The 12589-nt window shown below is 35.0% G+C and overlaps 1 protein-coding gene across 1 annotated transcript in view; it reads right to left on the bottom strand.

Annotated features, from left to right (window-relative positions):
* Positions 1-12589, bottom strand: part of csmd1 (CUB and Sushi multiple domains 1) — a 716970-nt gene that overhangs the window by 393269 nt on the left and 311112 nt on the right. Inside the window, exon 6 of the mRNA XM_031902727.1 lies at positions 11525-11732. Within this exon, the coding sequence (XP_031758587.1) occupies positions 11525-11732 (208 nt within the window). The remainder of the gene's footprint in view (positions 1-11524; positions 11733-12589) is intronic.

Raw genomic sequence — 12589 nt, 5'->3', positions numbered from 1 at the left:
GTTTACAACACCCAGAGGGAGTACTCACTGCCTTTTTGACACATTTCCTAGCACTAGGCAAAATTATCAGTGGTCCCATGCTTCAAGGATCTTCTTTATCACTGAGCCTAATCACTTGAGTCCCTATACTGGCAGCCTCGTCATAGCAGAGTACTAAACCTTACTGGCCTCTTCTTGCTGTTCTACTAACAACCCTGATCCTACTTCTCACTCCTAGAGTTAGCTATTACAAATCATTCCTTACTCTTACTTCACCCACTGAAACCTACTTCCCTTCCAGGCCCTTTAGAACACCACATACCTCCTCCAGCAAGTAAGGAAACCAAGAACCTTTGGTGCCTAAGGTTGGGTTTACCAAAAATATTAGACTGAGGAGTATACTTTTTTGTTTTTAAACTGTTGGATTGACCATATTATTGGTTTTCTGAACTGTCATCTTAAATGAACTCTTATTAAATTACTCAGTGTTCATCCACAATGCTTTTACATTATTAAACAGTGCTACACAGCTTACTGTGACATAAAAACTGCATACATTTTAGAAATATAATCATTTTGATTTGCTTAATTTCTGTATAGTTATATAGACATACAATGGCACATACAAACAAATATATTTTGAAATGTAAATGATTTTTTTTTTTAAATTTACGTTTGTAAGCAAAAAAGCTCCATTTGTATGTATTAGTTATGAACTAAATATCCCATGGTTATTTAATAGAAAGTGTATTTTTCTCTTGGGCCCTTTCTTTGCCAAGCATTGCACTGCTATGCCTGTAGAGAACTAAAGTAAGCGGCTAATAGGTTGTTGGCTGTAGTAGGTATATTGTGTGCCAGTCCTTAGTAGTCCTATTACATACAAAAACCTTTTCAGCTGCAATCAGAAGAGAAGAAAAAACACAGCAACTTGAATGTGATAAATTTGGAAATAAACCTCCCCAAAAAAAACTATAATACCTATTTCTAGGTGCTTGTTGTTGCCCCAGGCACAGTTGCAATATCCATGCTCCCTAAAGCCCCCAATGATTGCTAGATTCATTACTATTATTGATTACCTTTTTAGTCAGGCCATCTGCTATTTCTCTTCAGTCTGCCATGCAAACCGCTGCTTGGTTGCTACACCTTAGAACAGTTTAAAGGAATACTGTCATGGAAAAACATGTTTTTTTCAATATGCATCAGTTAACAGAGCTTCTCCAGCAGAAACCTGAATTAAAATCCGTTTTCAAAAATGCAAACAGGTTTTTTTTTTAAATTTAATTTTGAAATCTCACATGGGGCTAGCCATAGGCTTCATTTCCTAGGGTGTCACAGCCATTTCCTAGGGTGTCACAGCCATGTGACTTGTGTTCTGATAAACTTCAGTCACACTTAACTGCTAAGTTGCAAGTTGGAGTGATATCATCACCCTCCCAGCAGCCGATCAGCAGAACAATGGGAAGGTAGCAAGAAAGCAGCTCCCAATAGATATCAGAATAGCAGTCAATAGTAAGAAATCCAAGTCTGGCTTGGGACTCCTCCAGTTACATGGGAGTAGGAGAAATAACAGGTTACCTGAATGCAGTTCTAATATGTAGCACTGGCTCTTTCTGAAAGCTCAGGGCACAATGCACTAAGATGACTGCCTACACACCAATATTACAACTAAAAAAAATAAATTTGTTGGTCTAAGAACAAAAGTTTAAAATGTAGAATTAATTATTTGCAAACAGTTTAATTTAGAAATAAAAAGTACACTATAAAAATAGGCATAATCCCTTTAATGATTCAGAATAATATAAATATCAATTGCCAAGTGTCTAAGAAAAGTGTTGACTTATGTCACATGTTATTTATCATGTTACCCATACTAGAAGATAGAAGAGAGTGTGGACTGCTAGATAATGAAGTGTAGTAGGCAGCACTGCCTTACTGAAAAACTAAACATTTTCCAGGTTTAAAGGAGAAGGAAAGGCTAATAAAGTGTTAACCTCAAACTACCGGCATACCTTCAGTCCTCTCAATAGTGGCCTTAAGTCTCCCCATATTTCGCCTGTTCAGATGATCAGTAGCTGCATAGGGAAAAAAAACGCTGAGCTCTGTAAAGAAATTTCCCATAATGCCTCTCTCCTGCACCAAGACCAAGACCAGTGTACATGCGCAGTTTGTAAGACTATGAGGAAGTTTCCTGATGTATGGCCCAGATCCACATTCCTCGGGGGGGGGGGTGGTTCTTAGCATTCTTGAGGGAGGGGGGAGCAGGAGAGGGGAGAGAGGAGAGAGCTGCGTGGCTCTGGCACAGGACAAAAAAAGACAAGAAATTTGGTTTCTTTTGATAGAGTGCAGCGTTTCTGTGCGTGCTTCTGGCTGTTTTTACATAGACCTTTCCTATAAAGCTTACTTAGTTTTTACCTTTCCTTCTCCATTAATAATCATAACCACAACACTCTAGGTTTGCTTATAACCTATGCGGAGAGATAGAAAACAATTACATTATTTTGGCATGCATTTTATTATTTAATTATTACATAATTTAAATCCTCTACTTTTTGTTACTCTTATAGATATAGATTGATATTTTAGCTAGAACATCAGCCCAAACTATTGCCAATTGCTAACATAATTAAATAATATTTAAATGTATTAATTCTAACTTGATTGTATATTAACACAATATAATGTCCTTTAAATATGAATTTATAGGTTAACACACAAAATGTGTTGGGTTTGATCAGCAGAAGGGCTGCAGAAATCATGTATACATGCTATTCATATTGTCAGGCAGTTGTGAAGCTTAATTTATGTTCAGTTTATCCTTTGATATATAATGTCTGGTTCTTCAAATGATGCTGAGATATTGCTGCATTTTGGAAAGCTGTTAATCTGTCATTAAAAACATTTGTACTTGTCAGCATGTATTCAAATAATGTACCAATTTACATATTTGCTGGCATTACATCTGTAAGTAGTATCCTATTATGCTATTTTAATGAGCAAACATAAGAAAATTACATATTAAGAAAGTATTAGCTAAGATCTCATGTGATGTGGTAATATTCGGATCACCTCTAGCAGTAGGCAATCAATCAACTTCTGTTCACATATGGGAGTAGAAGTAGAAAAATACATCTTGGTTAATGACTGAATAAAGATGTTTATTTGTTAACTGAGAGCAAGTAAGTGATATTGCTCTCAGTTAAAATTTCAGGCCATTTATTTTGTTATAAGTTTTATGCCGTATCAGAAATTCTTTTGAAGGATTAAACTAGGTACTAGACCAAAAAGTACATTTAAGGTCTTATTTTGTCTGCATTTATATTAAAAGTCACTTATTATACTTAATCCTATGACACAACTAACTACTAGTGGGCAAGGTTACACCACACATTGAACAATTCCAAAAGAGTGGTATAATTGCATAAAACACTTTTACTTATAATTTATGCAACAAGGTGAACAGTTTGCATATAAGCAAGTCAAAAGCATGCATACATACCACTCAGCTGGTAAGAAAGGATTTTAGAGAAATCGGGTACTATTGGGCACGCGAGAACCATCCCAAAGTTGACACAAATCTTTATCAACAGGAATTTTTCTGTTGACGTGTGATGTAACCTTATTTTTATAGTATGTTAGTTCATTCCCATTTTGGGTGATTGGAGTACTCCAGCAGCAGGTTTTTTTGTGATTATTCCCCCAAATACCCATATTTAATAAAAGACAGATAGAAGCAACAAGGCAAGTGGTAAGGACAGGGCCCCATTGCAGCCTGCATTCTCTGTTGATTCCTAATGGGTAGAGGGCATATGTCTACGGTTTTTCCCCTACCGCCACTCATAAATACACCACTAATGGACTCTGGTCTCTGCATATCAAAAAAGAGCACAAATGCCTCTGGCAATTCTTTAATCAAGGAATGCAGTGTGCAAAATGCAAAAAAAGGTGGATTGTTTCTGTTTTTTTTTTTGCACTTTGCATTCCTAATAAATGATCCCTAGTATCTTTTTATTATGTGACATCCGTAGTCTTCAAACTCTGTATACCAGATGTAGCCAAATTGCTGAAGAATTTGTTTGTACATGTGGCACACAAAAATACACCAACTTTTTTTTTAAATAAATGGTGTGCCATGACATCTTTAAGTGTGAATAATAAAGTTTTTTAATATGTAGCTTAAAATGATAGTTCCGTGGCAGGGGATGTGTATGCACACAAGATTTCCCTGCAGGCTCCATGCTATAGGCCATCCCACAAGCAATCATTAAGGCTAATTTGTGAGACAATGTGCGACAGAAAATGCTGTCTTGAGATAATGCAGTTTTCTATTTATTGCAACAATAATGCACATTTAACACTAAAATATCACCTATTGGGAATGTTTTATCATAGGAAGCACAAGATAAAATTCTTTTAATAAAGCTGTTGCAGCTGGCACTGTGTGTTGCTATGCATAGAGTTTTCCCCATAAAGTAGTATGAGGGACTGTAGAATGTGCAGCATGTAGGAGTCAGGTGCTTCAGTATGCACTGTAGAGTCTCTGTTATGTGGCAGACAAGCCTTCAAATTATAATTACAGAAAAATAATGGCTCAAGTGGGTTTGTTAATGTATCGCATGCCTCCAAGTATAGACCTAAAGGGATAATATATACAAATATTAGCTTTTGATCTCACATGTGCAGCAACCAGATATTTGTTTTAATTTGTTCATTTGTATTGAACATAATGAATTCCTGTTTGGTTGCTATTGGCAACTATGCCGGTGCAATGTCTAACTTTAGAGCTGAACCTTTAAGGGCAATGACACACAAGGAAATTTGTCACTTGTTGTAAAAATGTGCTACTGCGGGCGACAGATCTCCCTAAAAGGCCATCCAATTCTCTAACATTGGAATTGCCTCAAGTAAATTGAATTAATTTGGAGAACATTGTGAAAGAATGCATTTCTTTACCTTTATTTATTTCCCAGTATTCCTGTAGTGCCAACACATTTCCGCAACACTTTGCAGAGATTATACATTATTCCCATCATTTCCTGTCCCAGTGGAGTTTACAGTCTACGGTCCCTATTACATTCATAGACATAGAGTCAATTATTAAAGGAATACTGTCATGGGAAAATCCATTTTTTAAAAAGCGCAAACAGATTGTTTTTATATTTAAATTTGAAATTCCCCATGAGGCTAGCTGTATTCTTAATTTCCCATGGTGCCACAGCCATGTGACCTGTGTTCCAATAAACTTCAGTCATGCCTTACTGCTTAGCTGCAAGTTGGAGTGAAATTACCCCCCTCCCTTTCCCCCCAGCAGCCAATCAGCAAAACAAAGGAAGGGTAGATAGATAGTAGCTCCCAACAGATATCAGAATAGCACTCAATAGTAAGAAATCCAAGTCCGGCTTGGGGCTCCTACAGTTACATGGGAGTGGGAGAAACAATAGGTTTCCTGAAAGCCATTCTAATGTGTAGCGCTGGCTCCTTCTGAAAGCTCAAAATCAGGCACAATGTACCAAGATGGCTGCCTACACCAATTTACATTGAAGAAAAATCAATTTGTTGGTTCAAAAATATTAAATAATACATTTTAAATGATAGAGTGAATTATTTACTATATAAACAGTGTAATTAAAAAGTACACCATAAAAATCATGACAGAATCCCTGTTGGTATGTTTTTGGAGTATAGGAGGAAGTAAAGTACCTGAAGGAAACCCATGCATACATGGGGAGATCATACAAACTCCTTGCAGATATTGCCTTGGCTGGAACTAAACTCAGCACCGCAGTTCTGCAAGTGCTATGCACTGAGCCACTATGTTAAATTGTGTTAATAGTAAATAAATAAATAAACAAATAAATAAATAAATAAAACACTAACCTATACAAACAACAATTCCATATTTACCATCATGAACTCTGGACAACAAAACATAGGGAAATTCCTGACAGCACTAATAGCCTCCCTGCACTTCTTCCTACAGAAACAAAGTTTAAATCACTAGATGTAATTAGCCTATGTGACTGCCAGTGAAAAGATTTACAAAACAGAATTTGTGAAACAAAATAGAAAAGATACAGTTCTCTTTCAGTCAATGCAGATAATATCACTTTTGCAAATGTTATCTATTGCTTTTCCCATAGACTTTAGCATATTGTCTAGGCTTCTCTAAAGATAAGATTAAGCCTTTGCATTATCTTTCTTAGCCACTCTGAGCAAATCTTAATTTATTGTTACCTCAGATCTCCTTTGGTAACTACATATACATTTAAATGTTTAAAGGTAGTATTAGTTGAAAATGTTTTGTTTATCCCTGTTCAATAGAACTCTAATGCAGTATTTTCACTGTGGAGAATGCTACAAAATATTTTACTGCTGTAAAACTACTAGTGGCTAATAAGCCCCTCTGTATTAAGTACTTAATGATCTTTTATGCTAATATAATAAACCTATATAATATTTCTTAAATTATCTTACAGTATACAGTATTTATGTAGCTAGCTGTCACTATATGAAAGTACAATTGCATAGTCTATTTGCAATTAGTATATTACCTGTTTATTATTTGTATGCTCAGTGTAGTGTACTATAACTGGAATACAATTTTTTGAGGTACAAGTGCAAGAAAGCACCCCTTAGTGGTCCTTAGTGCCAGGAAACACAGCTATCCCCTGTAATGATTTTTGGCTTTTTTTTTTTTAGTCGTCCACAGTCCACAGTCCATAGTGTGGGCAACTAATCTCCTGAAAATGGTTTCCCAGTAGCATTAATGTAAATCGCCAGTGGGAAAACATATGCATAGCCTGTGCTTCCAGTGATAGCCAGAAGGTGCTCACAAGGCAATTTAGGTTGCTACAGTATGTGATGTACAGTATATGGTTTCCCATTGACAATTTACATAAATGCTGGTGGGAAACCATTTTCAGGAAATTAGTTGCCCACACTAGAGGACATTTACTGCGGGTGACTTATTTTCTTGTGTGCCATAACACTTAATCTTTGCCTTTTGTTTACTCTATGAATAAGGTCTTGTTAAAAGATTTTTAACTAATGTTCATTTTTTTAGGTGAGCTTTACTTAATGGGATGTTATCACTTAATACTGCCACTGAAATAGAATTGCCCAATAGAAACGAATCGCATTCAACTGACTAAAGCAGTAATATCAAATTGTCACATTTATCAGAGAAGGAAGTGCTTTAATAAAGAGTCAATTCAATAAAACCCCTTCCTGACTGTCATGAAAATGTTTCATGTCCAGAGAATGTTAACAACTCTGATAAAATTCAAACTACTCATAATGAACTCTAACACCTCATAGAATAGAATGGTGCCAAAGGCAGGCACACACATTTTTCTAATTTAACAGTGATTTGATTAATGTGCCAAATAATTAAACACTTTCCTGAAAGTTCTCCGAGCAGTCTGTATAGTAGCCTATACTAAAAGGTGAATGGCTTCTTCTATGACTTCCTCATACTGGAGCCGAATACTGTTTCTCTAAGTCTGTACAACTGGGGCAGTAAAATCTACATTATTAACAATTTTGGAATGGTTTTGTTGGAAAGAAACTTTTTAAAACTTGTTGCATGTTAAAAGGGATTGGCACTTCTGACAAAGGTATTCAAATTTTTGTTCAACGCACAAATAGACATTATATAGGTTTTACAAAGGAATGTCTAAAAGTACTAGCATAAAGAAGGAAGAGACATTTAAAACTTCCTGGAATAGCCACATATGGTTTTGATATTGTGTAATGTTTAATATCATTCAGACATATAATTGTGCTGTAATTATGGCAGTTATATAAAGAGACAAAGCTGCATTTTCATATGAGAGGCAAATATTTAATAGTTCAGATTGTTCTTGCCATTATTTATTGAATTCAGCATTTTACTAAATGGAGCAATAGCAATAATAATACGCGTGACCCAGTGCATTGTATTATGCAATTAACTCTGTGGTGTCTTGAAATGTGCAGCCACACGTTTTACAGTCAACTCTCCCCTGCATATGAAATATTTACAGTGAATATCTATTGTCATATTAAATTATCTAAATTAACTATATTTAAATTGCACACATTTATAGATAGTATTGGAAAGATGCATTCATTTTAATGCATTTTTTCCATAGTTTTATTGATGGTAGTCAACCTGTTGCCTATAATACTTGAAGGAAAAAGGAAGCTTGAAAGGGAATTTTGTTTCTTTTCTTACAATAAATGGTATTTGCTGTTTCCTATTACTTGTGACCCAATGGGCTGTCATTTTTTATAAAACATTTTATTAAGTACTATCACTTCGGACATCCAACAGAAATAACAGAAATACAGTAGTGATGAGTGAAACTTTGCAAAACCACAGAAAATTCAGTGAAATGGCAAATACTGTATTGGAGTCAATAAGGAGGCGAAATTACATTGGTTAAGGCATTTTTTGCTCTGCAATAGCATATACATTGCACTACTTTGTTGGAGAAGCTTCTGTGAGCTATCATGGTTAACATTTTAACTATTTAGTTAATTCAAGTTTTTAAACAAATTTCAAGCTTTGCAATCCACTAAAAATTACAAGAAAATTACGAATTCAAGGTATTATTTTTTCTATCACAGTTTTTTTTCTTTTGATAATAGAAGTAAGAAAAAGTATGAAAATTAAATTAATGCAATATAAATAAACCTCTTAATCTCTGGGAATGGGCACTCCCATATTGTTGCAGGAGGGGTGTGTTGACCAGGAGGAGGACTTTGGAAGGTTGCCAAAAAAAAAAAGGTCACAGTGAACTGGTTACTGTCCATGCCTTCCCCCTGCTTCATTTGCATATCTTTAATACTATTGGCCTATTCAGCCTATCAGATCAGTGAACTGCAAATGAGGCAGGAGAGGGAATGCATGCGCAGTAACCAGTTCAGTATCAACTTCCTGTTTTGGCTGAAAGCAAGCTAGAGTTACCGATCCCATCAGAAGAGAGAAAAGAGCAGAGGAGAGAGAGCCTGTCAAAAGCACTGATCATGGTCTGTAGCTTCAAAACTAATCATTTTAAATAATAAATATTACCTTATCAACTTATCAAAATGTTTTTCTCAAAAACGCTGTTCAACGTCAAACTATTGTCTGGGGAACATCCCCTTTAAACTACAGTGTGGGGCTGATTCATTAAAACATGAGTTCGAATCCCGAATGGGAAAAATTCGGATTGGATACGATCATTTCTGAAGATCGCTATTATCCCGAAAATGCTTATGAAAAAATCGTATTAGTCATGATAATATCATATTGGCGATCTGAAATTTTCATAGGGAACGATTGTAAACAGCGGCAGAACCTTTCCAAATTTTTCATGCAAGCATATGAAAAAGTTGCGCGGGCATACGGAAAAAGTTGCGAAAGAGCGAAAAAAATTGGCGAAAATATGCTTGGCGCGTTCGAGTCTTAATAAATCTCCCCCTGTGTGTATACTACACTTTGCTTTGTAAAATGGGTTGGAGGCTGTTCTAATAAATTATAATATGCTGTTCAATGCAGTTTTAGATGTAAAAAAAATTATACATAAACCTTGGGTATTAAATTAGTACATATGAAACTATTTTAGCATTTGAACAATTTAAAATTAGACTTTTTTTTAGCTTTAAAGATTTCATAATCTTCATAATTGGCTAATATATGAGCTATTTTCAGTAACAGCAGGAATGCAGCTATGATATTATTACCATCCTAATTCTAACAATAAATGGTGTCATCAGATAATGATTACATTTTCAATTACTTCCTTTCAAATTTTTACAGCGGAATACAGCAGTGATAGTAAAATAATTTATTCCAGTTATGTAACGAATTACATTTACTTAGGAAATCTTAAAACACTCCTTTAAATTTTAAGTTAATAATATAGCAATATCATACATTTCCATTGAAAAACAAAATATATTTTAGATCAGTATTATTATTAACATACTTTTACTTTATCGCAGTCCAGTGTTAGTGGATACCTATTTTTGTGTCAATTGTTTTAATTAAAAAAACCTCAATTCACAAGTTTCTTAAATTTGATTTTACTGTGCAGATTGCGACTTAATCATGTACCTGGAAAGTGTTGACATTGAATAAATATGTGTATATGATTATTTAAGAAATCAATAAGACAAGATACATATTATATTGTGAATCATATTTTAATACACTTTGGTAATTGTTCAATACTAAAATAAATGCTATAATCTTGAATTTGGTGCCTCCTTAAGAGCTAAAACCAATACTATTCATTTTTTCCAAAAATATTAAGAACTGAGCTACAAATGAAGCATCAGATTTTAATAGCAAGGTTTAATTCAGCTGATGCCCATAAACAGGGCTGTATTAGCAGCTGGTGCTTTGCTAGGCACCACCACCCGCCCTCTTCCTTACCTGCCCAATAGTGATGAGTGAATCTGTCCCATTTTGCCAAAAAATTTGCGGCAAATAATTTAGGAAACAAAAATGTTGAGCGCCCCAAAAAATTGTCGCACGCATCAAAAAAATTATGCACATGACAATTTTTTTTACATGGGCACCAATTTTTTGTTGCGCAGTGAATTTTGTTGCCAGTTTCATGAAACAATCCGCCAATGGTGAAACACAGAAATTCCCTGTGAATCCATGCCAGACTAATTATTTCGCCCATCAATACTCTCCGACAGTGATGAGCAAATTTTTTCGCTAGGCATGGATTCATAGCAAAATTCCACATTTCGCCATTGGCAAATTGTTTCACAAAACATCTGCAAAATTTTGGTGAAAAATTTGCATCCGTGCCAAAAGAGGAGCCATTGTGTCAACAAATAGCCCCGGTCACATCAAAAAAGTTGCATGGGTACCCCCATTTTGTAAATTTTTCACAGTTTTTGCGAATTTTACAGTGAAGCCAAATGGGTCAGATTTGCTCATCACTACTCTCTAATCAGCATGTGCACAATACAGGCCGATAGCTAGGGAGGAGTTTCATTCCGTTTCCCTCATCTTGACCCCTGAATATAGAGGAAAGTGGGTTGGAAGCATGTTTTCATTTAAATAAAAAAATGTTTGCACACCACTTAATAGTCCAAAAATTACACCCATTCCTTTCTGTACAACTTTTCTATCAAAATAGAATATATGCCATTATGCATTTGGAGATGTTGGGGAGGGCAGAGAAAATGTTTGCTGTGAAGTAAATGAGCAATTCTATAATAACAGATGTTAGGGACTGACATAATTCTTCTGTGTTCACTGAACTTTAGTTTTAGAAACCCATGGAGTGTGTTGTGGTATAAGACAGGCAATTACAAACTTAGAATATAATGTTAAGATGCAGCTTATATAGAAATTATTATATCGAGAATAGGACAGTCCATATGTAAGATCATTTTTATAATGGGCTATACTGCTAATCACCATGTTCAAATTTAATATTTGTGTCTATTTTTCAGGCTGAAATAGAAAATCTGTAATGATTGATATTTTCATGTAAAAGAAATTCTAACCATCTTAGACCATATTATGGTGAAAATAAAATTTTATATATCAGATACTTGCCATATCGATGGGGCATCAGTTCCACTAATTTCAAGGAAATCATATCCTTCTTCCATTTGGAAATCTGTAAAAACTAGAGCTATTGTATCCCCTGGTTCAGCAAGTATAGTCCATGTGCAGTCAGCATTATTTTCATACTCTGATGGAAAGTGGGGGCTTGAAATTATTCCACTTGTGCCTCGTAAAGTGCCACCACAGGATCCCTCAGCTGATGGATAAATACAAACATGAGTGTTATTAGTAAGCATGCAAATAGACTTTCATGGACAGGATATACTGTATTGCATCTGGTAAATTTCACTGCTGTATTAGACTACTATAAAATACATAAACTCATGTAAATCAAAGCCAGTTCTTACAGAAATGTTATACCAGAAAATGGTGGGAATATAAGGATATACTATTACTGAGTGGCAGAAGCACAATTTTTACAGATCTCATTTGTTATGTGTGACTACGATTTAAATATTAATGAATTTTAATTTATAAACATTAATATTAATTGTCAACATTAATATTAATGTAAAACATTTAATGTGAAGCTGAGCCCCATTAAACCCCTAACTTTTTATCCCACTAGCTTTAAAAGTGTGTAATACTAGACAAGAGGTGTCAAATATTTTTATAGCTGTGAATAATGACAAAAGCAAATAAATAGTCCGGGGCTGAAGTGTTAATTTTATTGTGGGTTCTGTAAAAAAAAATACATATTCCTAAGTGCCAAGCTGTGATGTGACAAGTATGGTCCTATGCTGCCTTGCACAGAACATAGGAGGGCCCCCAAAGTCTAGGAGAAGTAAACTCCCAAGTAAAACCATGGGTTAATCAGGATTTTAAGTTATGGCAAAAGTGTCTATGTAATGAAAACCCAAACCACTCTGGTTAGACAGGAGGCTAACAATCCAGCCTTGTAAAAATTGTATGTTACTGGATGTAAAGCAAAACTGATACTACAAGTTGAAGATCAAGTCCATTTCCACCTAGGAGTAAATTACACACATTTAGAGAAACAATAAAGTTCTGTAATTAGATACCATTACAGCTGGAATAATAAAGTATTAAGGA

The sequence above is a fragment of the Xenopus tropicalis genome, chromosome 5 (genome assembly GCF_000004195.4).
Source record: "Xenopus tropicalis strain Nigerian chromosome 5, UCB_Xtro_10.0, whole genome shotgun sequence".
Classification (NCBI taxonomy): Eukaryota; Metazoa; Chordata; class Amphibia; order Anura; family Pipidae; genus Xenopus; species Xenopus tropicalis.
This window is presented reverse-complemented; position numbering and strand designations above follow the sequence as displayed.